This window comes from Pelodiscus sinensis, chromosome 2 (assembly GCF_052426305.1).
Source record: "Pelodiscus sinensis isolate ZL-2025 chromosome 2, ASM5242630v1, whole genome shotgun sequence".
In the NCBI taxonomy this organism is placed as follows: Eukaryota; Metazoa; Chordata; order Testudines; family Trionychidae; genus Pelodiscus; species Pelodiscus sinensis.
This window is the reverse complement of record NC_143053.1, coordinates 223,187,396-223,212,500: the sequence shown is the minus strand read 5'-3', so window position 1 is coordinate 223,212,500 and position 25,105 is coordinate 223,187,396. Positions and strand designations below refer to the sequence as shown.

The 25,105-nt window shown below is 40.3% G+C and overlaps 1 protein-coding gene across 1 annotated transcript in view; it reads right to left on the bottom strand.

The window, feature by feature from the left end:
- MALRD1 (MAM and LDL receptor class A domain containing 1) overlaps positions 1-25,105 on the bottom strand; it is a 438,222-nt gene that overhangs the window by 243,686 nt on the left and 169,431 nt on the right. The window contains exons 23-26 of the mRNA XM_089776725.1: positions 20,537-20,693; positions 17,529-17,639; positions 11,727-11,940; positions 3,301-3,548 (exon numbers count right to left, since the gene is read on the bottom strand). Coding sequence (XP_089632851.1) covers positions 3,301-3,548; positions 11,727-11,940; positions 17,529-17,639; positions 20,537-20,693 — 730 coding nt within the window. The remainder of the gene's footprint in view (positions 1-3,300; positions 3,549-11,726; positions 11,941-17,528; positions 17,640-20,536; positions 20,694-25,105) is intronic.

Sequence of the window (25,105 nt, the reverse complement as noted above, 5' to 3'; positions counted from 1 at the left end):
TCCACCTGGTCATCTCCAGCCTGATCCTGGCCTGCATATTTATTCCTGCCTCTGGAAATTTCCACTACATGCATCTGACGAAGTGGGTTTTTGCCCACGAAAGCTTATGCTCCTACACTTCAGTTAGTCTATAAGGTGCCACAGGACTTCTTGTCGCTTTTGCAAATTCAGACTAACACGGCTACCCCTCTGATACTAGAAAGCAATATTCATACAATGGATGTTTCATCATTAGTTATTTTATATTTCTTCAAAGCAGATGTGATTGCCCACACATACATGTTCAAAGGAGAGAGACTATGATTCTGAGGGCCTAAGAAAAAAGATTTAGAGAAATTTTCAAATATGGAGGCCCAGAATTTCCAAGTTAAGAGATAGTTATTTTTTTTCCTCTATTGACAATTTACTCATGTTATATTTGTATAATAAAATCATTTCCTGAAAAATAGCAACATCAACCAAAATGATTAAAAGTGAGCTCTTCAAATCATTATTGCACTTGCTTTTTTTTCCTGAATGGATAAGGGGTTAAAGTTTCATCTGAGGTCTCATTTGAAAAGTCAGTAAATCTGTTTAGAAATGTTTGGATCAGACTGCTTCAATTCCAAAAAGCAGCTCTGCATCTGTACACTCAGAGGACCTCAGAATCAGCTCCAGTCACAGACTCCTTAAAAATGCAATTTAAGTTTGTCAGCATCCATAAGATTTCTGATAGAGTTATCTTCCTGAGATGGTTTGTTTCTTTATGAAATAGAATGAAGATGAAGTAGTTGTAATGGTGAAATCAGCAAAACACAACAAATCTCTGCAAAATTCTATATAAAAAGATGACACACCCTCTTTTACAGGTTAAAATGCTGACAGACATTGGAGCTCAAGTTTCCTGTATGTGGATGAATTAAGAATTACAGCCATATAATAAGAAGTGGAGATATTTCAAGGTGATGGCAGGAGTGTTGTTTTGGAATAAGAACTGCAAAGAACTGCTGAGCAGTACAAGAAAGTGAATGAATTGAAAAAAAACCAGACATTTCTGCTAGTATAGTGGGTGGGTATTTACATGCTAAGAGTGATTTACTCTATCTTGTATTTATTAATTGAAATTATATTTATTCGATGCTCATTTTTAAACTCAAGATTCATTCAATTCCTTGTCTTAGCTTGTCTTAGCTCTTCTCACATCTTCTTTTAGCTTTCACCATGCTTTTATGCAATCCCAGATGCTAAATTAGCTTTACACCTTCATCTCCTGTATTTTCTCTTGTCCTTCTTCTACATCAGTGGTTTTCAAAGTACGGGTTGCAACATAGTACTGGGTCATGGAATATCAAGCACTGGGTCACTTTGCTGTAGTGTGATCAGGTCACTAATGGGGGTTGCTAAGGCAGGCTTCCTGTCTGTCCTGGCACCACAGACCTCACTGCACACCAAAAGTCATCAGGAGCAGTCCAGCTCCTACGTAGGGGACCATAGAGCTCCACACACTGTCCTTCCTCTGAGTCCTGGCCCCCACACTCTGATTGCTTGCACGCCTCTGCCTAGGATTCAGACCTGCAACTGGCTACTTCCAGGGCACGGCATGGTGTGAGGTGCCAGGACAGGTGGGTAGCCAGCCCTAGAATTCCCACTGCTCTGCTGACTGTGAGTTGCTGGAGGTAAGTCCATGCCTAACCCAGCTCCCCAATCCTCTGTCCCAGCCCTGAGCCCCTCCTGCACTCAACCCCCCTCATTTTCTTCAAGCGAATTGCGAGACAAGAAAGTTTGAAAAACACTACTCTACATCACCCTGTATGTCTGGCAACCCCTTCCCGACTCTGCCTTCAAATTTCCATTCTCTCCTCCTTTGAGTGTCCCATAAAAACATTTCTTACAAAGGCCTCCAAACTTCCATCCTCCAATCATTGTAAGCATACATGTTTAGGTGTGCAAGCTGGTGTGCATGAGGGAAGGCAGCAGTTAAATACAGGAGGATGAAGAAAAGACAGTGGTAAACAAACTTATTTCTTCTAGTGAAAATGTACAAAATACAATTGTTTGATTCAGATGTAGGCTGTATTATTTAAATAGGTAAGTGGATGTGTTGTTATGCATTCCTTACCAATTAGGTTTATTAACTTGCTTTTAATAACATAGATCAGTCAGATCAACCCCATTGAACCTTGTGAACTGTGGAAAAGAGGAGTCAGTGGCTATGTCTAGACCACAAGCCTCTTTCGAAAGAGGCTTTTTCAAAAGATTATTTTGAAAAATAATCTTTTGAAAAAGCCTCTTTCAAAAGAGAGAGTGTCTAGATTGCAACCACTTTTCGAAAAAGCAAGCTGCTTTTGGCAGTCTGGATGCTTTCTTTCAAAAAAGCCCTGTTTGCATTCAAGAACACCTTTTTTTTTTTTTTTTGAAAGAGCACTTTGGAAAAAAAGGCGTTCTTCCTCGTAACAGGTTTACCGCAGTTGAAAAAGCTGCCACGTTCTTTCAATTTAATTTCAAAAGAACGCGGCAGCAGTCTAGACGCAGGGGAAGTTTTTTTTAGAAAAAACCCTGTAGTCAAGACACACCCTATGAGTGGGGGAAAAATATTTATACAGAGCAAGTAATACTATAACATTTTCTCCCCAAATTTCCACAAATTCCTTTCAAGTGTTCTGTGACTGCAGGAGCCACAAGCGTATCTGTTTTAAGCCACTGGGTTAATAAGATACAAAAGAGCAGTTTAGCAAAGAAAGCAGAGACTGCACTGAAATTAGAAAGCCTTTCAATCCATTTTTCCAAATGTCTGGCAGGTTCTTTTCAGGACATTCAAGAATGTGCTGTAGCACTTTGATAAATCAAACTTCACTCTTCCCCAGTTTCTGATAGATGAGTGAGCAGAATCTTCTGATCACGCATTCTTCCATTTGCAGTTACACTCCCTTGTATACAGTTGTTAATGTACCTCTTTATTCAATTTTTTCCATTAAAGCAGATCTATGCTTTTCTTTCAGTGCATTAGTTCAATACGCCTTTTCTAAGCCACTCTCTGAATAGACAATATCTTCTTTTGCTACTTACTACTTCCAAGATGCCCAGTGTACTCATGTCATGAAGTCCTTCTTCTTTAATCAACTGCACGATGAGCAACAATATGTTTGTTTGGTAATTGGTTTCAAGGTCAACCTGGGATCAGGACCGTAATACTTTTACAACAATCCAGTTTTCTTTCAGAAACATGTCAGTCGTAATCTATTATCTATCACATTAGTGATTATTATTTTGTAGCATTCTACAAATCAGGCTCATACCTCCCAGTACTATGCCTGGACATACCTTGCAATTTTTGCTCCTTCTGCTCAGCTTGGGACTGAAAATCTTGGCTTTCTGCTCTGGCAACTGAGGGAATGAGCTTTTTATGAAGATGTAATGACCAGATGGCCCTTGCAAGGTGTGATCAGCCATTGGTCCAGTGCCAGGTATCATGATACTGCCAGTTCTGAGAGTCCAATCAAAGTCGTCATTCTGATCTTGCTCCCAAGCACAAAGATCAAATTCAAAATTGCAGTGCCCCATGGATGTACCTGGAAAAAAAAAAAAGATTGTCAAATATACTGCACAAAAATAAAGATAGACGCAAAGAACCAGCTTATAACCAAATACACAAAAAAGTGATTTGCCTACATCCTCACAATAGAGAAAAACAACAACATGGGTTTGTTTAATTAATGAATCTTTTTAATAGATAAGTTGTTGGTTTACTATTATAACATGACTGCTGATAATAAGATCATTTTAAGGGATTTCTGATTACTAAACAGCTTCTATGCTTTAATTCCAGCTTATTTCCTTTAAGCATTTGATCCAAGTAACCATTAATGCACACATTTTAATGGGCAATATGCAAATAGATAAATTAAGAGGCATGTAACTAAACATTATTTTATGTCTATACATAAAACTATTCATTATATTTATATATGTATAAAATGTATGTTTTATATGTCCTGTGAAATTGTTTTACAAGTTGCAAGTACTTAGATTTATTTTCTAAAGAGCCAAATATATCAACATTTTAAGTCAGCTATTCCTATAAATTAATGTTGACATAATTACAATATTCTATTTAACTGGCTTTATAGTTAAAGCTAATAATTACAAACCTGAATCAGAGTTCACTAAAGTTAATGGGCATCTTTCCACTGACTTCAGTGGGCTCAATTAATTTTTTGTTGTTGTTACTGGAAAGGCAAAGTTCTTGGAAAATAAATTTTTAAATTGGGATGAGTCATTTGGTTTGACAAAATAAGAAATGACAAAAGCCTTCCCCTAAAGTTCAAACAGAATCCCAACCTCTTCAGAGGTCTGATGAAGATCAACATCTAAAAGGTATTTAAGGTATTTAAGTGGCATCCAGTATTCCAGTAATTAAGTGGCATCTGTTTAAAAGTCTTTGGGGAGAGACCAACTATTCTTAAAGTCCTAAAGATGATCTTGAACTAAACACTCCCGAAGTTTGGGAATGATGAGACCCAAACCTGAGTTTTGTTGCTAGAGTCTCTCTTTACTGGACATTTATTTGTCTGCTAAAAAGCAGCAAGGAAAATTTAAAAATTACTACTGAAAATTCAAGCAAAAATTCTTTATTTTCCTGACAGTTTTTGTCTGTGAATATAGTGTAGACTTGAATAATAAGCAAAAAGTTTATGTTGTGCTACAAGGACAAGCATATGGTGATTCACAACACAATAATAGCTTTGAGTTACAGGTCAACAAAATTCATGGGGCTATTGGAGCTGCAACATTTGTCCTATATTTATTTAATTATGAGTTTTAAGACTCCTATGCTTGCTAAATCCATCTTTTTATTAATAAAGTACTTCTGCACATGCTCAGGCCTCTTTCATATAGAACCATGTTTTTCTGAATCAGGACCTGTAACTATACTGAAATTTAACATACCAGCTAATGCTGTGCATATTATATGTAAAAGTACCTCTATGTTGAACTATGAGCTTTGAACCAAGAGGGATAAAGGCAAAGCCAACCTGTTGCTTCCAGAGTAATGGAATAGAGCTGGTGAATTAACTAGTTAATCAGTAGGAGAAAAGTTGAATAATAAAGAAATAAACTATTTTATATTAGGAACGTTAGGTATGTGATCAAAATTATATTGGCCATATGACCGGAATCAAACAACTGTATCAAAAGATGTAATTAAAGAGAGCAAAAGCTAAACTAGTTCTAAGCTAGTTACATCACTGTCTAGTTTTAGAGTTTATGAAAAATTACAATTTCAGTCTTACAACTGGGGAAATGAAAACCTAATTCTGAAGTATATTGTTAGCTGGCAAAATTAATGAGTGAGGTGCTTTGGAGAATTGCAGTTGGCAAACTGATTGTCTATGATGTTTGTTTTGACAGCATTTCAATGTAAATTAAAGCTTTGGGGCTTTTATTATATTTATTTAATGAAGTAATTTTAAATGGGACAATCTTACACTAGAAATGAGGTAGAAAACTAAAAAACTCAGATTACAGCTGAAGGTTTAATGGCCACATTCCTTTTCACAAAAATACTTTAAAAATATGAGAATTAAGGTTTCTCTTTAGCAGACAAGATGTGCAGCTCTTCTTTTTCCAAAACAGCACCTTTACTCAGAAAACCTATAGAAAAGGTTCCACCTGCTTTTTGGGGCTTTCTACCTCTATGTTTCACATTGTGGGGGGAGGAGGGTAACAGGCTCCAAGCCCAGCTCTCTTCCCTGACCCCAGAATTCATATGAGGGGGAGTGGTGCTTCATAGTGGGGAAGTGCTTCATTTCCCTCATGGGCATTCAGCCAGGTGCAATCTGGTTCCTAACATGTCAATTTAGCAATTTAATTAAGTACTATTTACTTATGGTGAAATTCATTACTACAGACACACTGGGACACCAAGTGACTCGGATTTGCTAGGGTACTAACTTAGGGAGGAGGGCAGAAATGGAATTCATTTCACCTAACTCTAATAGCAGGTCAGAAGGTGGGCATGCAGCCCCTCTAGTGACACTTGTCCAGCCTTTGGGCTGAGGAAAAAACAGTGCTGCCCTACTGAGCCTCTTTCACGAGGACCTGCATACAGTAAACTTGTATCCCGCTTTCAGCCCACATCTAGTAGGCACTTCTAGATCATCTTAGAGCTGGCTCAGAGATTCCCCTCCGATGCACAGTTAGCATCACAGTGCACAGTAAAGATGCCTGCAGTTTCCTATCAGTGCTGTAATAATGCTGCAATATATTCTGCCATGATGACACCATTCTGTGATTACTATACTCCTGTGTAATTACAATAACAAAGCAGTACTAATGATATATGGCAACATATTACAATATTTGAAGAACAATAGCTGTGACAAATTTAAATTAGCTACAAAATGACCAGAGCTTATCATATTAGAGCCTGATAAAAGCAGAGCCCTGATCATTCTCTCAGCAGCAACCTGCAGGGATATTTGGAAGAGCAGTCCCCAGAGTAACCTTAGTCTGCCTACTAACACTTATAGCACCTGATCTGCTTTCCAGCAAAAATATCCAACATCATAAAGTTAAAAATCCATCCTCTGCAAACTGCTGTAAGCAAAGACTCCCTTTATGAGAAAACATACCTCTGTACAAAGATAAATCCTTTAGCCACAAGATGTATTTCCATATTGAAGAACACATTAGAAACAGTGTCTCAGAAGCATCATCTTTCAGAGAATTGTTACAATAATTGTTTTTTGGGACAAAATACAGGACTATGTAGCACTTTAAAGACTAACAAGATGGTTTATTAAATGATGAGCTTTCGTGGGCATGGGTCTGGCCCACGAAAGCTCATCATCTAATAAACCATCTTGTTAGTCTTTAAAGTGCTACATAGTCCTGTATTTTGTTTCAGCTACACCAGTCTAACACGGCTACATTTCTATCACTGTTTTTTGGGGGTATTGCTTTGCAATATTATCCTGTTAATGTTTTGACACTTGATGGATTTTGTAGAGGTTATAGGCCACATTCCCCCAGTCTGGAGCAGAAAGGTGTAAGTCACATTGTCACAAACAACCTGGCTTTCTGCATTTTGTTGAGGTATTGCTGCCTATAGCTATCACCAACAATACACAAAAGCCAGCATGGAAAGCTGCTAAACAGATGTGCTGCAGCAGCATATCCTTCAAGCTTTTTGCCCTCACTCTCATTCTTGGTCAGGACCAGTGTTTCATGTAAGCTGAGCACTTGGGAAGCTACCCAGGAATGATTCAAATGCTGCACAGATGATTAGCAGAGCATCCACAATTGCCATCAGCAGCAGCATGTGTTTCTAGGAGGGATGTAATAGTTAATTAACCAATTAACCAATACGCAAAAGCTTATAGGTTAATGCTAGACTACTTTTGTGCCCCCCAACCCTAGCCATCCCAGCTCAGTCCCAGCTTGCACTGGGTCCTGGATCTACTCCCACTGCAGCTCTTCTTTAAAGTGTATTAGGAGCCAGGTGGGCAGAAGCTCAGATCCCTCCCCCTGAACAGGGGCTGCCCAGGGACTATAGAATAGTTGACTAACCAATAAGAATTCATTAGGTTAATTAACTATTTAATTAACCAATATTTAACATCCCTAGTTTCTACTGGTGCACATCCACACATGCCTGGGTGCACATGACAAAATTTATTCCATGTGTGGATGAAAAAAAATTAGAAGGAACATTGTGCAGGACTGCCAATTTCTGATCTTCTAGACTTGAATCCTGCAGACTTTCCTCTGCTAAGGACTCTACAAAAGTCAGGACAGTCCTAAGACTTTTGAGACAGTCCTTTTCAAATGGTCATTTGTGGCTCACTGGTTTATGAAAGGATCCTTCTCTGGTGACTATACAGAGTGAAAAATTGTGACAAGCAATAAGTGGGCAGGGGTTCTTTAATGGCTAGAGGGCAGCCTACAGAATAAAAAAAATTGAAATAGCACTTTTGATAGACCTTACCCTGACACAAAACTGAAAATAAAAGCTCACAGTTGAAAAGTCAGCCTTAGGTCAGACCTGAATTATGATAAAACCCTTGTTATTGACCAGCAGATTGGTTGAATAGAATACACAAGCCATAAAACTAAGTACTGTGATGGTAATGGGAGCCAACCTCTTTTGCAACTATAAATATTTACAGTAAAAGCAATATCAAAGTGAAAAATGTGGATTGCTTCTCTTTTTACTTAAGATTATATTTCATATTTATGGGAATTGTCTTCTGCCAAACCACATCAGCAGCCAATCTAAACCCATCAGCGCCAAAAATTATAGAGAGAATGACCACCCAAATCTGGTTTACACAGAACAAGAGTTTCACTATAAACTGAGAGATGAGAAAACTTGAAGCTAAATTGCAGAGTACATAAGCATTGTACTAATCTGATACTTCTGGTGATCTGAAAGAATGAGTCAAAAATCAGTTTTGGGAACTCAGTATATAACCTAGTGGATACTTTTCTTCAGTACAAAACCAAACTAACCTACCATGCTTGGCAGTCTCCATTCTGAGTTGAAACTCAGACTACACCGAAAATCATGTCAGCATTCATAGAGAGAAGTTTGTAGGGAAGACTGTGTAGCATCTGCCAACTTTATATCCCTTATGTATAGGCGCAAAACAAATGTAAAAAGGCCATACTCTCACTAATATCAAATTCACTACCATGTTTTCCCCAAACAAAAAGCTATTAGACTGTAAAATTGAACAATCAGCAATATTAGAGGCTGATTTATATTTGTGTGTCAAACATGAAAATGGAATCAGCCAAATGCATACTTTATTTTAAATGTGAAGTGAAATGTATTTGCATCTTTTCTAGTGAAAGTTTTGCCTTGAAAAAGTATCCTTATTTATCAAATCATCATTCTCATCCCTGGTAAGATAAAGGACACAAGCCATAACTTTTATATGTCACTTTAGCTGATTTTTACTTTTTTCACAAAGGTGAATGCCTTCTTCAATAAATGTTTTTAGACATTGTCACACCTTTTATAAAGTACTGATTAACCTGAAGCTGGTAACGCTATGTCTTTGATCTGGTAATCAAATTTTAAAATATATGAAATTACTATTAAAAATTATATTATCACAGTAATTTACTGCGAGCAGAAACAAGCTGATGAACTATTGCAGGCTGCCAATTAGATTTAACTACACGGTCCTTCAGTTCCTTAAGAAGAAAAAGTATACCATGGAACCACACATCTGCTGTTCACTTTAGTGACCAAGATTTTAAATGAGTGAGGTGGCTGCACTGTAGGTATTTTTAAAAGTAGTTTTAAGAAATGATTTCAGGAGCAACTGAAGTTTCCAGACTCTGGCTCCAGTCTCTAAGAAATTCATCTGGTAACTCTCAATGTTGTGAAGAGAAGAGGGTGTGAAAAGGAAGCTTGGAGACACTGTTACCAGAGGAAGTCACATAAGGATATGTCACAGAAATAATGTTCTCCTTTTGAAAGGGGAGAGGGGGAACACACAGGAGACATTTGTGTCTATTGTTCTCTTGTTGGCAAATTATAAGTATCTGTTCTCTAATTTTTATATTGGAAAAGTATCAGAAAAAGGAAGGAAACACTAGTATCCCCAGTACTTATTAAATGAAAAAAAAACACTAAGACAAACTAAATGACAGACACATTTTTAAGGCAACATAAATGTTGCAAAGTAAAATGACAAGGAAATGTAAGGCGAAGTAAAGTTGACCATTTTGCCCCATCTGTGTTTTATAGTGATACTGTGAGTCACACACAGATTCTTATTGAATGTGTCATGGAATAAATTGTTACTAAACCAAGGGAATGGGATCATAAGTTGGCTCCACATATTTAACAGTTGCATGAAATTGGACCACACTGCAATAGAAACTTTAAGGCTGATTCTGGCCCTTGTCTCTCAATTTGGGCCAATCCAGTGACTTTATTGGACTTCCTATTTTTTAGAGTAAATCAGGAATGTTCCACCCAGATGTCTAGGATTTGTTCGTTTTGACAGACAATACGCTTTCTGCAAACATGACATTTTCCACAGGAAAATCAAAATACTAATCTGTTCATTTTTACCTAGGTCTGCCTAAGGTGCCATAGTGCCTCATGGGAGTTGTAGCTCAGGTGCCTCCTGTCCCCACTCTCCTGTATGGAATGGACTCCCTTGCTGGACCACTTTCCTCATCATGCACTCATGTCTCCAGTCTGACTGAATTGCCATAGTGCATCATGGGAGATGTAGTCTGATTAGAAAGCCCAACATGAGGCACTGAACTACCATTGTGAATCATTGCAGCTGTTCAACGTGTAATTAAGATGTAACAAAATGGTTCAACTAATTAAACTAAACATTGCAACTGGGAAATATTGAAACATTTAATTTCAATTTAAAATATTGAAATGAAGCAATATTTGCAAACCAAAATACAGTTTGTTCCGAACCAATTTTTTTTAGACCTTTAATTCTACAAAAACTATTGCTATTTTGACTTTTTATCTGAATTCAGGATGAAAGCAAATGTGAAACTATTATAATTTTCCACAAGATGAAAATTCCAATTTTCAGTCTGCTCTACCCCGGGTTTACAGATATGTGAAATCAAAATCAGACCCCAAGCTTGTCTATACTTACCAGAGGATTGACATGCCAATAATCAATCTTCCAAGGTTTGATTTAGCAGGTCTAATAAAGACCTGCTAAATCAAATGCTTAGGGTACCTCCATGAACTGAAGCACTCTTCACAGTTGTAAGGATAAGTGAAGTCGATGGGAGAGTTTCTACGATTGACCTCTTGCTGTGTGGGGCCACCCCAGAAAACGTAAGGTATGTCGACTCCACCTACACAATTTTCATAGATGCAATTCCATATCTTACATTGATTTTCTCCACCAGTGTAGACCTGGCTCCAGTATGCCACCATTTATGGAAACCAAGGAAAAAGTTTATTACTGCTAAAATCAGATATAGTAGGTCAAATTCTCAACTGATGTAAATTGGCATAACTCAAATGATTTAAATGTCATGACATTGATTCTAAATGAGAATCTGATCTGCTGTTTATTGAATGATCCCCCTTTTTGTCATAATCTAATTTTTTATTAGCAGTGTTCATAACATTCATACTGAAACAGCTGCTTGTAGTGTACCAAACAATGCAGATTTGCCTCAATGACAATTTACCAAGATTTTTTTGAAGAAAGAGGTAGCAAGAAAAACTGAAATAGAATATGTTGTGATGTAATCCTCTAGAGAAATACACTGTTGATGAGAAGTGCTGTTTTTTAATTCTAGACTGATGATACTGTTTGTTGATTTCTCCTGCAAAACTAAAGTTGTCTGGTATTCATGAAACAGCCAAAAGACTTGACAATTCCAGGAACAAAGTAACCAAGGTTCTTAAGATCTTACATGTATTTTGCTTGACAATTTCTGCTTTTATTTCTATGGAGAAAACAATGATTTGGTTCTCTTTGTTTTAAAAGGCAGAACTGTTCTCTGAATTAATTTATGTTGGGAAAAATCCAGGAGCAGCAAATTTTATTTTGCAAGACATGATCTCAGATTAAATGGAGGGGAAATAAGCCCACCAATCCCAGGAATATACAATACCTACATTGTTAATTTCATTTTTAATTTCTTTGTTGATGAACTGCCAACAGTTTTGCTGCATTGACAATTCACAGCAGGCACAGATACTTCTTATAATTAGAGTAAGGAACTGCCATACTTACTACAAATGCTAGGGTTCTCATCCGAATTATCTGCACAGTCATTCACAAAATCACACAGATTATCTTTTGGGATGCAATATTTATTGGCACATGTGAATTCTTCAGAAGTGCAGGCTCTGTCTGGGATCAGCAAAGGGGAACAATCTTCAAAGGAAATATCATCCACTGCCACATCTCCCACATAACTCACACCACGTTTTGCCCTGAAAATAATCTAAAATAAAGAGAAATGTCTGTGAAATGTTGAGGGAAAAGTATAAAAGCTTGAAACATTCCATGTTTGGTACACAAAACACTATGTATCTATGCTTCCAGCAAGCTGCCCGAGTCCCTTAAATATTTAGTACTATATATTGTTCTCAGATCTTACTGATGCAAATATAAGCTTCATAAACATGAATCAATGCTGGTTTATGCCTCAAGGGAGCCATGAGGGGAACCACAATCCTACAATAACCAAGGACATAAAAAATACAATAAGTGAACAGTTAGAAAGCAAGAGGCTGATCCTGTTCCCCATGAAATTAATGGCAAACTTTCCAGCAACTTCAATGGAGCAGGAAAAACAATCATTCTTTATACTGTCAGCAAGAAGCAATGGTCTCAAGTTACAGTGAGTGAGGTCTAGGTTGGATATTAGGAAAAACTATTTCACTAGGATGGTGGTGAAGTACTGGAATGGGTTACCTAGAGAGGTGGTGGAATCTCCATCCCTAGAGGTTCTTAAAACCCAGCTTGATAAAGCTCTGGCTGGGATAATTTAGTTTGGTCTTGCCTTGGGCAGGGGGCTAGACTCAATGTCCTCTGAGTTCTTTTCCAGCCCCAGGATTCTGTGAGTCTATGATAATGTAGGAAAGCTAAAAGGATAGAGAACATCCAAGATGGAAGACTGAATCCTTCTGAGCTTATCAAATCTCACTACTCAAGGAATTTAGTGTTAGAATCTACTCGGTGAAACCCTGTCTCCATTATTCTTTATTAAGCAATATAACAAATATGTAGAATATGATATATAGATATGCACTTGATAAAGGGTACATTTCCCTTTAAGGAGAGATGGCTGATCCCCACCAGCGATTTACCAGCTGCCTCCAAGATGAGGTGTGGGACTAGTGACAGATCAATAGCCTAAAGATCACCTGATTATTACAAAGGTCAGAAAGAGCTCAGCTGGCAAGAGAACTGCAGGGAGAAGATAGGCCCCTGAAGTAGGCACTGGTGCAGGAGAAAGATCCGAGCTCTTAGGAGATTCCCAGTTAGATGGCCAAGAGCAGTTTGGCTTCTGCAAGAGTCTCTGGGTGAAGTCAGGGATCTGGAAGGTCTGAGAGGGGTGAGGGAAAATCCTCTAGGAACTGTAGCCCTTGCTGATCAGAGCAATTGTTTTATGTTTATCTGTTAAACTGAGGAAGGGACCTGAAACAGGCTCGGAAGTGTCCTTGATCCTTCCCAGGCCGGTGAGTAGGTGGCCAGCTTTCACAACTATCAGCGTTGTTTTACTCTCAGCAGGTACATTCCATAATAACTACTATGTTGAGTATTCTAAGGTTTGTAAAATCAGATATTTTAGGCAGATATTTAAAGAAGCGAATACATATGAATCAGGCACAACCTAAATGCCATTTTGCTTATATTTACTATTTATATGGTAGGGTGCTTTAGAGGGCCATTAACTTTCTAAGTTGCTGGGGAGTGCTCAACCTTGGCTGTGCACCCAGACCTTAGCCCCAGTCCTCCCCATTCCCCCAAGCCTTCACCCACCCTACCTCCTCCTATCCCACCTCATTCTGCCTCCTACCCGAAGTGAGCCCCACTCACTCCTCCATGCTCCTCCTTCAGTGCCTCCTGCATATCAGCTGAGCAGCTGATCTGTGGTGAGTGAAAGGTGTGGGGAGCAAGGGGGAGAAGTGATCAGCAGGGCTGATGGCTGGCAGAGATACTGGGGGGAGGAGAGGAGCTAACAGGGAGTGGGGCTAGAAATAGGTCCTGAGTACCTAATATTTTTTTCTCTGTGGGTTCCCCAGCTCTGGAGTACACACAAAGTTGGTAGCTGTGGTGCTTTATATTTCCAAAAATGCGGCAGAAATATGACCTAATATCACTTGGTAGATGCTGCTGCCTTTCATGAGTATAAAAGATCCTTCTGCAGCAGAATCAGCACAGTTCTGCCACACAAGGAAAAGATGGGGATGGGGATGGGACAAGGTAGAGTGACTCACTTCCCCTTCCTTTGGCTCTCCCTATTCTGCACAAACCTTATTGGCTCAAGTGGGGGAGTGCAACTCTAAGGCTACAGAATGAAGCATGGACCACCTATGAGAGGTTGAGCTAAGACCAGGTGGGGGCCAATCCTAGAAAGATTTGGAGAGAGAACAAAAAGCAGTGCTTGCAGTGACAGAAGCAACAGCACTGAGCTGAAGCATACACACCAGAATGCCAAGGTGCAGAATAGTGATAGAAATGTAGCCGTGTTAGACTCTGACTCGGACATGTTTAGAAGAAAGCTACTTGAGGCTGCTGCTGCACTAGTGCTTGCAGATACGAGAGACTCACTACACAGCAGGACACTGCCCCTAGTTTGAGCTCACAGTGCACACAGCATCAGAATACTCAGGTTGGACTGACTCCATGGATCAGGGGGAGGAGTTGAGGGAGATACACAGAGTTGAACTGGCATAGAACATAGAGTCTATGTGTGTCTTGTCAGGTGTAGGGGGGTTGTGCACTATAAATTAATAGGAAGCAGGTTTAAAACAAACAAAAGGAAGTATTTCTTCACACAATGCACCGTCAACCTGTAGAACTCTCTGCCAGAGGATGTTGTGAAGGCCAGGACTACAACATGATTAAAAATAAACTAGATAAGTTCCTGGAAGATAAACCTGTCAATGGCTATTTAGCCAGGACAAGCAGGAATGGTGTCCATAGCCTCTGTTTGCCAGAAGCTGGGAATGGATGTCAGGGATGGATGGATCACTTGATGATTACCTCTTCTGTTGACTCCCTCTGGATCACCCAGCATTGTCTACTCTCAGAAAACAGGATTCTGGGATAGATGGGCAATGTTCTGACCCTGTGTGTATCAGGAGTGAGGGAATCTGTATAACTCTGCTAGAGATCCCAATTTGAGTCTACTCCTGGGCTTTACCTTGGTTAGATAAAACTATTGTTCTGTTGTTAAGCCTGGTGCTCATTCCAAGGATTAATACTGTCCTTGTAGGAGAGAGGGTTGGTGTTGTGCAGAGCAGGGACACCTTCTTAATCCTAATAATTCCCAGCTGACAAATGGGCACAGACTCTTCTGTCCATTTACCTCCCAACCCTAATCCCTTTTGCCTCGTGTCTCTCCCCACCTCCTAGCTCCTCATCCTCCTCTCCAGCCCTCTGAGCTGCAAATCCAAATCCAATCTGCTGCCAACTCCATGCATATATGTCTGCGCGAGAAGACAAACCCAGCTGCTTAACATGAAAGCTGCAACAGTGCTGGGCACTCCCTCTCTAGCTGGATAATCTTCGCAGGGAAGTTTATTTTGTTATCATTGACCAGCTAGTTCCACTGGTATATCTCAGCTGATAGGGGGCTGGCAAGGGATGTTTCTAACTGTCCTGTTACATGGGTTAGGCCCCAGATATGATGAGTTAACTTGCCTCTCCCAAAGCAGACACTGTCCTGAGAAAAAGCTCCTGTGGAACTTGTTCCATGCTACCCAAAAGTAGGGTGGTCAAGGGAACGTGGGTCACGCTCCCAGGAAGTAAAGGCCCGAAAAAACAGGAAGCCAAATGCCAGGTTGCCAAATGCCTCAGCCCTGCTCTGTGTAACCAGGACAACCAGAGAGCTCTTTCCAGCTCCCTACCAGCTGAAAGACACCAACAGAGACAGTCAATGACAATAAAATGAACTCATCTGCCAAGACTGTCTAGCTGGAGAAGGATTCCACAGCACTTCTGATGCTTTCTGTTCAGCTGCTGGAGCGTCCTCATGCCTGGGCAGGGTGAGCATGGAAGCTAGTAACTGGGACAGATTCAGCAGAGTCCCAAAGACAAGCCAGCTACCTAGAGGGCGGGGGGGATTTTGATCAATGAACATTTCAGTGGCCAAAGACTCAAAGATCTGTTGACAAATGTTTTTTATTGCATCACCCTCACCCAGGGAGTGGCACCCAGGCCCGCCAATGAAGAGGGGGAGGCAAAGAGGAAAACGGTCTCAGGTCTAGCAATTCAAAAGGGCCTGAGGCTCCTGGATGCCACCACTGCTACTGCAGCAGCACCCAGACCCCGGGCCCTTTAAATCACCACCAGAGGGCCATATGGTGCTCTCTGGGAGGCTCTACAAGCTGGGAGGCAGCATGACATGCTCCAGAGGGTACTTAGGGCTGTCTGCTCCTCCAACTCACCCCATCCAACCTCTTCTAGGAATACAGAGCTTCCTCCCCCATACCTTGCCCAGAGGCCAGGCATGACAGTTGATCCTCCTGGTGGCACCTGCCCTGTTCATTTAGGGTACGTCTACACTGCACGCCTATTTCAAAATAAGCTATTCCAGAGGAAATAGTCCAAAATAGCTTCTTTCGGAATAGCACGTCTACACTGCAGGGAAGCCTCAAAATTAGTCCGAAGCTGGCTTCTCTAATGTGGACGTGCTACCTCGATTTAGAGCCCCGGGAGGCACTGGGGAGTAATTACTTTGAATGGTCCTGGGGAGGGGCTATTTTGAAATAGCAGCAGTGGAGCATCCGCACTACCACTATTTCAAAATAGCTATTTTGGAATAAGCATTATTCCTCGTGGAATGAGGTTTACAGATTTCAAAATAAGCCATCCATTATTTCACAATAATTTCAAAATAATGGAATTTCTGTGTAGATGGTCACATTGTTATTTTGAAATAACAACCTTTATTTTGAAATAACCGTGCTATGTAGACCCACCTGGAGGCTACATCTACACTGCAGGTTTCTTGCGCAAAAACTTGCGGAGCATCTACACTGCACGCACGTTTTTGAGCAAGTAAATTTACAGTAAAGAGTTGGGACAGAGCACTTTTTGCACAAGAGTTATTCCTATCCCCACGAGGAATAAGCGCTCTTGTGCAAGAGCTCTTGTGCAAGAAGGCAGCGTGGATAGGCAACAGGGGTTTCTTCTGTAAGAAACCCCTATGGCTAAAATGGCCATCAGAGCTTTCTTGAGCAAGAGAGCATCCACGCTGCCATGGACACTCTTGCGCAAAAGCACATGGCAGTGTGGATGCGCTCTTGTGCAAAACAGTTCTTGCGCAAAAAGCCTGCGGTATAGACATAGCCTAATAGTTTTTACTAAACAGATGATACATTTTTCCCATAGAGAAAGTGGGTTCTTGACTGTGACTCCTAGGAAGAAGGGTGGGTGTTTATGCAGAGACACATGACTTGGAACTAGGACCTTTCACCAACCCTGGCAATCCACCACTGGACAAAGAATTTGAGGAAACTGTCACAAAAGTGGGATTCGTGGCTAGAGGTGGTTCTGCTGCTACACGAATCCTCCCATCTTAAGAAGGGTATTTTGGGAGTTATCATCCCATTAGGAATAGCATCAATGCATGCTCTAGGGGCTGAGTTGCAACACACCTCTCTTCTCACCCTAATAGACTTCACTATACACAGACAGGGATACTTGATCTGGTAAGCCACGGAGAGGTTCTTAATATTCAGAAGAGCAATGTGAATTCAAGAGCTACAAAGTGCACAGGTTACAAATGGGAATGAGCAAGCGAAAATGTAATCTAGAATCAATTTAACAGTGGACAGATGAAAGAAAAGCACAAACCTGCAAATCAGAGCGAATGCCTAAGACCACTTCTGCTCTGTTCCATTGTGCGCCTTGGGAACCGCTTTGAACCCAAAGGACAGAAATTACATCACCAACTTTACTGAGTACCTGAAAGAGAAATTGTGAATTCCCAGGTCATGGTAAATCTTCTCAACTCATTAATATAAATACAGTCATTTCAGTCAGCGTTTCCCCTTAAATTAAGCCTTACTCCACACTTGAAAATCATTAGTGGAAAAGTCATGAGTGTAAGCTACAAGTCTGTGAGCCTCATCCTGCAGGTCCTGAGTGGGTCCTGTGTGCATGTGGAGTTCAGTACTTTGTGTTCCCATTGACTTGAATAGGAGGGGAGGACACTCATCACCTGACAAGATATGCTCAGGTTCAGGACATGTGAATGCAGTAAGCAAAATAATCTTAATAGTAAGAATAATAAAAGCTCTAAGAGTTCATATGTCTATTGAATTATTCCATGGTCATTCTAGGAGTGTTTGGTGTCTCAACTGCACAGGAAACATCTCACTTTCCCATAAATAAACATGTCCTCTCAGGCCACAGAACCTGATCTGTTTGAACAATGGTGGGTGCACAAAATATCCTCCTAACGTCTTGTCTTGGTGAATAGTCACTGCACTGGGGAGTCATTTCTCCACAGGAGCTAGCACTCCTAAATATACTTCTCTCTGCCTTCTTCAGCATCTGAATTGAACTGAGCTGACAATATCAGGTAGATGGAGCGTGGCAAGCTGTGTCTCAAGTCAATAACTGACAGAACTATATCATAGCCCTTGTTACTACAGCTGCCTCTCCTCTCAAGGATTTATCATCTTCACCACGCAGTGTAATCTGCTTTTTGAGATCTAGGATGACCTGGACGTTTTTCACTTTAATGAAAAAGTGGCATTTTTTAAAAAAGTCTGTAGTGCCAGAAATATATGTGCAGCAGGTAAGCTGTGCCAAATGAATAACAGGGTCCTTGCCTTGACGAGCTTTCAGTCTAGAGACACAAGAGGGAAGAGTGCAATACATTAAACAGACACGACAGACAAAGTGGTTCATGGTGAGATGCTTCACAGAACACATGAGATTTCAGAAGTGTTTTTCTTTTTAAACAGAGGACAGGGATATCATTTTCCAAGCATTAAGAGTGACAAGAGAGGGAAGTTTACCAATGTCCTTTCCTTCCATGAACAACAGAGACAGGCAAAAATGATGGGAGAAAACAGCAATGTACCCCATAATACATCTACATATTTTCATTGTTATCTAACATTAGAATAACTAAGATCTTCTAAAGAAGCACAATTTGACTTGGGTGTTTCAGAATTTTTTTCTTACATTCACATATGTAAACTTTCCAAGGTAAAATATTTTTCCTTCATGGGCAGTCTAAGCTCTTCACTAGAAATTCAAACTATTTGCCATTTCTTGCCAGTTGCCATACCTTTGTAAAGACTAACTGCCATCATATTTTATAACCTATTTAAATCCAAGCATCTCTCTTTGCTTCTACTCAATATTCCTGTTCTATATACACCTATGTGGGATCTTAGCCTTTTTGCCTTAGCATCAGACTGGGTACTCATGCCCCCACTGAGGCAGTATGGCCTATGACCTTTGTTCCTGAAGGCATGACCTTGCATTTGGCATCTACTACTCAACTTATGTGAATCACAGGCCAGAGGAGGGAGCAGTATTGAACCATTCTGCCCCAGAGGGTACTGCAAAAGGGACTGTGACTGAGGTATTACCCCCTCAGGTTGTGCACAGGGCTGCAAACTATTCAGGTGGCCTTGCCTTCTCTTCACCTTTACAACAGTGAAGCAGCACAAAGCAGCCAAAGTGCACAAGTCAAACTGCACCAAAGCCTTTAAACAGAGGTAAAATAAACTTTTTATATTGTAACTTTAGTTTTGATGCATGCTCCTTCATTACTATGTGTTGAGTTCCCCTTGCTTTTAGGATTTTAAAAAAGACTTTAAAACAGGAGAAATAAAATCCAGAATACTCTTACTCTGAACAGCTGATAAGTTACAACTCCTTTGTATAAAGGAGATTCTGCCTTCCTGTTTCTGTGGCTCAACATGGATTCAGGTCCAGGACCAGGGTAGATGTCAATTCACCTTCAAGACAGCAGAATTCTGGCAGTGCTCTTACTACTGTAATAATTTAGTTCAGTTCGATGAAAATGGAGGCATTTCAGCTATTGTGGATTTCCTTGTGCAGCTGAACCTGCACGCTCTGGGGCAGATCCTCATCTGATATAAACTGCCAGATTCCCTGGGAAATCAATGGAGTTTTGCTAGTTTGATGAGAATTGGGCCTTTGTGTATTTAACCTAAATATTTTTACTATGGATGTTTGAAATGCTGCTGTTGGTCTATAGTATACATTTATAACCCCATAAAAACTACTTATACTTGCTGACATAAAACCTGTCTAGAATTGTTTCCCTGTTTTAGTCTTACAGCCCAGATGAATTGGGTCAATATGTTGTTAAGTGAGTTAAGTATTTATGTAAACTAAACCTAAGTGCTTTCCTTTTTATAGTGGTGTGCTGACTGGAGTCAGAGTAAAGTATTTTTATAGTTGAATGCTGGTAAAAATCTCAACTTGGCTTCTTTCAATCAAATTAAGCAGCAAGACGAATAAAACCTGAAGGGGAAATCACACCGACAAGTCAATTTAAAAGAAAAGCACAACTAACAAAATATAGCTTTATATTTTAACCCTTTGGTCACAAGATTTTGATGTTCAGATATTCAGTCAATATATTTTAGTAGAAAAAGGGATTATGCAATACAATTCCTCACCTGTACAGAACCTGCATCCATACTGTAAACATTTCCCATTTGAGGATTTTACTTTATCTAATACATCCCTCAATCATAACTTACTATGGGCAGTGAAAGGCTGATCACTGTTAATTAGCATTTATTAGCAGTCTAGACTTGCTGAAATGTGACTTTTCATACAATAATTTCAGAAGTGAATGTCTTCAGTACCTGCAGAGAACCCACTGTTGCACCATTCATATGGGTCCAAAATACCAGTTTGCATTTGGGTCCAGTGAGAGAAATGACTGGAGTGGCAATGTCAGTTGTATGACCAAATTCTCCATTGGAACTGTCTGCATACAGATACCATCCTTCTTTAGTATCCCTGTTTGGAGAAGATTTTATTAAAATAAGTCATTTACTCATTGTAAAATTCTAGGCTGCTAATGCTAATACTGATTTGTATTTATTTGAGGATCTAGAAGCTCTTTAATTAATACATCACTAAATTTTACGAAATCCTAGGTGTTATTTTTGTCTCACTGGGAAGTCAAAGCTGAGATTTTACAACATAGGTTCCTAAAATTAGGCTCCTAAATAACCTGATTTTAATGACTTGACTATGTCTACACTGCCATTTTTTTCAGCAGAATATATGCAAATCATGCTCTGATTTGCATATCTTCTCCTGATCCTTTTTGCAGAAGAGGTTTTGCCGCTAAAAGGCCCTGGGTAGACGGGGCCATTTGCCAGAAAAAAACACTTTTGTGCAAGATTCCTTATTCCTCAAAAAATGAGGTTTACAAGATCTTGTGAAAAAGTGTTTTTTCCTGATAAATGGCCCCATCTACACAGGGCTTTTTAGCTGCAAAACCTCTTCTGCAAAAAGGATTGGCAGAAGATATGCAAATGAGAGCACAATTTGCATATCTTCTGCCAAAAAACCCAGCAGTGTAGATGTAGCCTATACATGACTGAGCAATGAGCACCCAAGCAGCTTCCAATGACTTGAGTGGAAGCTACTGAGTGCTTAGTAATGTAGAACAATGTTGCATCATTTATTTAGAATACTACAGGAAGACTTATGAGTTTAACTTTAGAGATCCATTTTTAAAAATCTTGCAAAAGGTCCTGTAGAACTTAATTATGGTTGGCTGGCAACTGATCATCAGTTGGCAAAAGCCAACAGGATGGAAGTCCAGTTTTGCCAAAAAGTGAGGCACGCCCTAATATGGACATGTGGAGGAATGTCAAGAGGGTGCACAGCAATCCTGCCTCAGGCTGCCAGCCTCAGCCCTAGGCAGTGAGGCTTGGAAAAGAGCCTATATCAGGCATCTGCTGAGAGCCCTGTGCAGTCTCCCATTTTCACTTTGCCTTAAATAAACGGTGGGGTTGTGAGGAAGATAACAGCCAAGCAAGACATAGAAACCTAATGTTTAGCTCTCAGCTCTAGCCATTAGGTACCAATTCCTAAAGGATCTCATTGCTTGCATTAAGTTACAACTAAGAATTTGGTGCATTGTTTTGTTGATGTATTCCAACAACTCTAGGGGAATGAACAGATATTTCAAATTCCAAACATTTTTCAATAATCCAGTTGAGACTCCTTGAAGCTGTGCAAAACAACTGCTTCTTTAAAGAACATTTTAAAATAATGAATACAAATCTGTTCATTAGTGCTTTAGTCACAGACTTCATCTTTGTCGTTCTGCGGGGGGAAAGCGATAGTTATGCAATTGGAGTTACTTTGAGAGAAGGTATTCATGTTTATCACTAGAAAACTGTAATAATGCTTTACACTGCACCTTTCATTAGAAGATATCAAAGTGTTATATCAAATATTAATTAAGCCCCAGCATACCTCTAAGGTAGAGGAGGAATACACATATGATTGCATATCATAGGCAGGTTAAATGATCCATCTCTGGGGTAGCTGAATAGTGCGTGTTATAAAAGGTTAGAAAAATAGAAGTTGCCTTGTAGTGATCATTCCAATGATCACTACGGGCCAGGACCCTGCTTCCATTCATGGATTTTAAGGTGAGATCTATTGGGAGAATCTGGTCTGACCTCCTGCAATAGCACAGGCCATACTACTCTCCCAGTAAATCCTTCAACAGGCCCATACGTTGTGCTTGAGCTAACACACATTTTAGAAACTAATCCAAATCCCAGTATAAAAAAATAAGCTTCAAGTGATGGAAAACACATCATATCCCACAGGGTATTCTAATGGCTCATTTTCTTTATGAGTAAATGTTTTGCTCACCAAGACGATTTAAAGCCCCAGCAATGAATTACCTAAGACTTAAGTTTTTCCTAACCCCAATGATTGACATGTCTCGAGACGAAAGATTTTAAACCCATCCTACAGTTTCAACCTATTTAATGTAAGTGTAGAAGAAGTAGTGAAGGCAAATACTAGCTGTGGAAAACATTTCTGTAGGCAGACAATATCTTCAGCAGAATAATGCCCTTGTATGCCAACAATAACAGTTCCATGATTCAGAACTGGCAGGAAAAAATTACTACATCCAGTTGTCACCAGCAATACTTTTCTAAAGTCACTGTGTGTTCCCATCTACCATACCAGCTCTGATCTAGCCATATCTTGTTTAGCTGCTGAGGTTGCTATCATTACTCTGAGAGTTGGTACTGCTACATCATTATGTGTAAAAACCTCTGTAAATCCAGAGGCGAGTAATTCCCCTGAAGTCATGATGAATTATGAAAAAAAACACTAAAGTAGTAATAGGTTCCAAAAAATGAAGGGTTTATTCAGGCAAACGTATGACATTTGGCAGATAGTCTCGTGTTAATTGGGGCATATGAGGTAAGTATGATCATAAGTGTGGAAAGTAGGGGTGCTGTAGTATCCCCAGGTGTAGGGCATCCCAGCTCCACTCTCCTGCTACCCAGGATCCCAGCCACTAGCTTTGTACTCCTGCAGCCTGAGGGCTCTGTTACTAGCCCCCTGCTTGGCCTTACTCAGCCCCACTGTCAGGCCTTCACATCCCACTCAGCAGGTAGTCCCAGCCAGCTGCTGATTCTGTGCCTGGGGGCTCTACCTCTTGGCCCTGCATGTGGGGTCTTGGCAGCTGGCCCTAGCTCTGGGGGATGGTGAGTGGCACAGACAGGGGTTGGTTCAACACCCCCCACTCCAAAAACTGTTCCAGTGCCTTCCTGTATGATTCGTAATAGAAAAAAATGAACTAGATACAAATACAGCCGTATGTGGGCTGGGTCTATCCAAACATGTAGCCACAGATGAAATCAAATACTTGCATGAGAAAAACAGTACTCCTCAGAGCTAACATGTTCACTGTCATCCAAAAAACACTGCTGGCCAATCCCCAGACTTTAAATATTTCTTTCTATGACAGAAGCGACATGCATGACAGTTTACAGAAAGACTGTGATCAAGCAGCACTGCCGGAGTTAGAGAGAGCTTTTGGGCTCAACTAGCCTTGCATTATTGGCTCAATTAGCCAATGTGGGAGTAAGCACCATCTCCCCAACCAAGAGAGACTGCGACCGAGCCCCTGGCACCTCAGGGTGAGTGAACTGCAGAGACACTGTGGGGCTCACTCTCACCAACTGATGGATGTCCACCTGAAGGAGCCTAGGACTGCTGCAAGACTCCACCCAAGAAGAAACCCTATGAAAAGCAGGCTGCCCAGGAAATTGGACTAGAGTGAGCGTGCCCAAACTGAAAAAACTGGTAGGAAGTGAGGTAGCAGATTCTGACTGACTGCTAGGAAGAGCACCCTCTCACACCCATTCAGGGGTTGATGTTCACAGGGCAAAGGTAGCAGAATCTGGTGTCCAATACAGTGCTGTACAAGCGTTAAAATTCACTAGAATGCACAGACTCCTTCAGTGGGTGGGGGCCTAGTGGCCACTAGATCCCTAGATTATTTGGAAAATTATCCATTGCAAATCTTATATCAATGTTGGCACAGCAGGCATCATTAAATTGTTGACATTTACCCTTTGAAAGCAATTAATTTCACTATGCTAGTGTAAGCATTCCCTATACATAAGAATTCCTGTAACACTTCAGTAACACTAATTAATTTCAAATGAAAAAATTGCCAACATTTTAATGGAGTTCATGGGATGCACAGACCTCAGCATGAGCAGCTGGATTCCACTTTTGCAGTAAAAGTTTGCTGTAACCCCTGAGTATCCGGGGCGTCAGCTAAACATGGAAATGCCTAAAAAATTCCTAGTCGGAGTTCTCCTCAAAACCCCCAGATCAGCCTCATGCACCTTGATGTGTTCATGATGAACAGAGCACGAATCTGATTTTGGGTGTGTGTGTGATTGATCTCTACAGTCACTGAAAAAGGGAGGAGTTTTGGTTCAGCCATATCTCTGCTTTGTAACTACTGTATCACAGTTCACCGAGAATCTTTTAAATATGTTGGTGCTCAGATGCATCTGTGGTTTATAAACATCCACATTAATACTTCATTTTTGGTGGTCTCAGTAAGTAAGAGCCCTCACTTTGCAAGCTCATTGGTTAAGAGGGAGTTATTTTCCTCCTCTTTCTTCTCATTACAAGTGATGCTTATGAGGGATGATTCATGTTGTGTCATTTCTTTCTTGTAATTTGTCAGCAGAGTACACTATCAGTATTTTAGTGTCTCATATAGTCAGTGAAAGATGGTTGCAAACTGTGCTACATTGACCTTTCCATCATTCTACAGTTTGATCCTCCATGGATCATCATTATTCTTTGTTTACAGTGCCAGTAGCCTGCTGTAAAGAAGCTGGTCAAAATTCTGACGATTT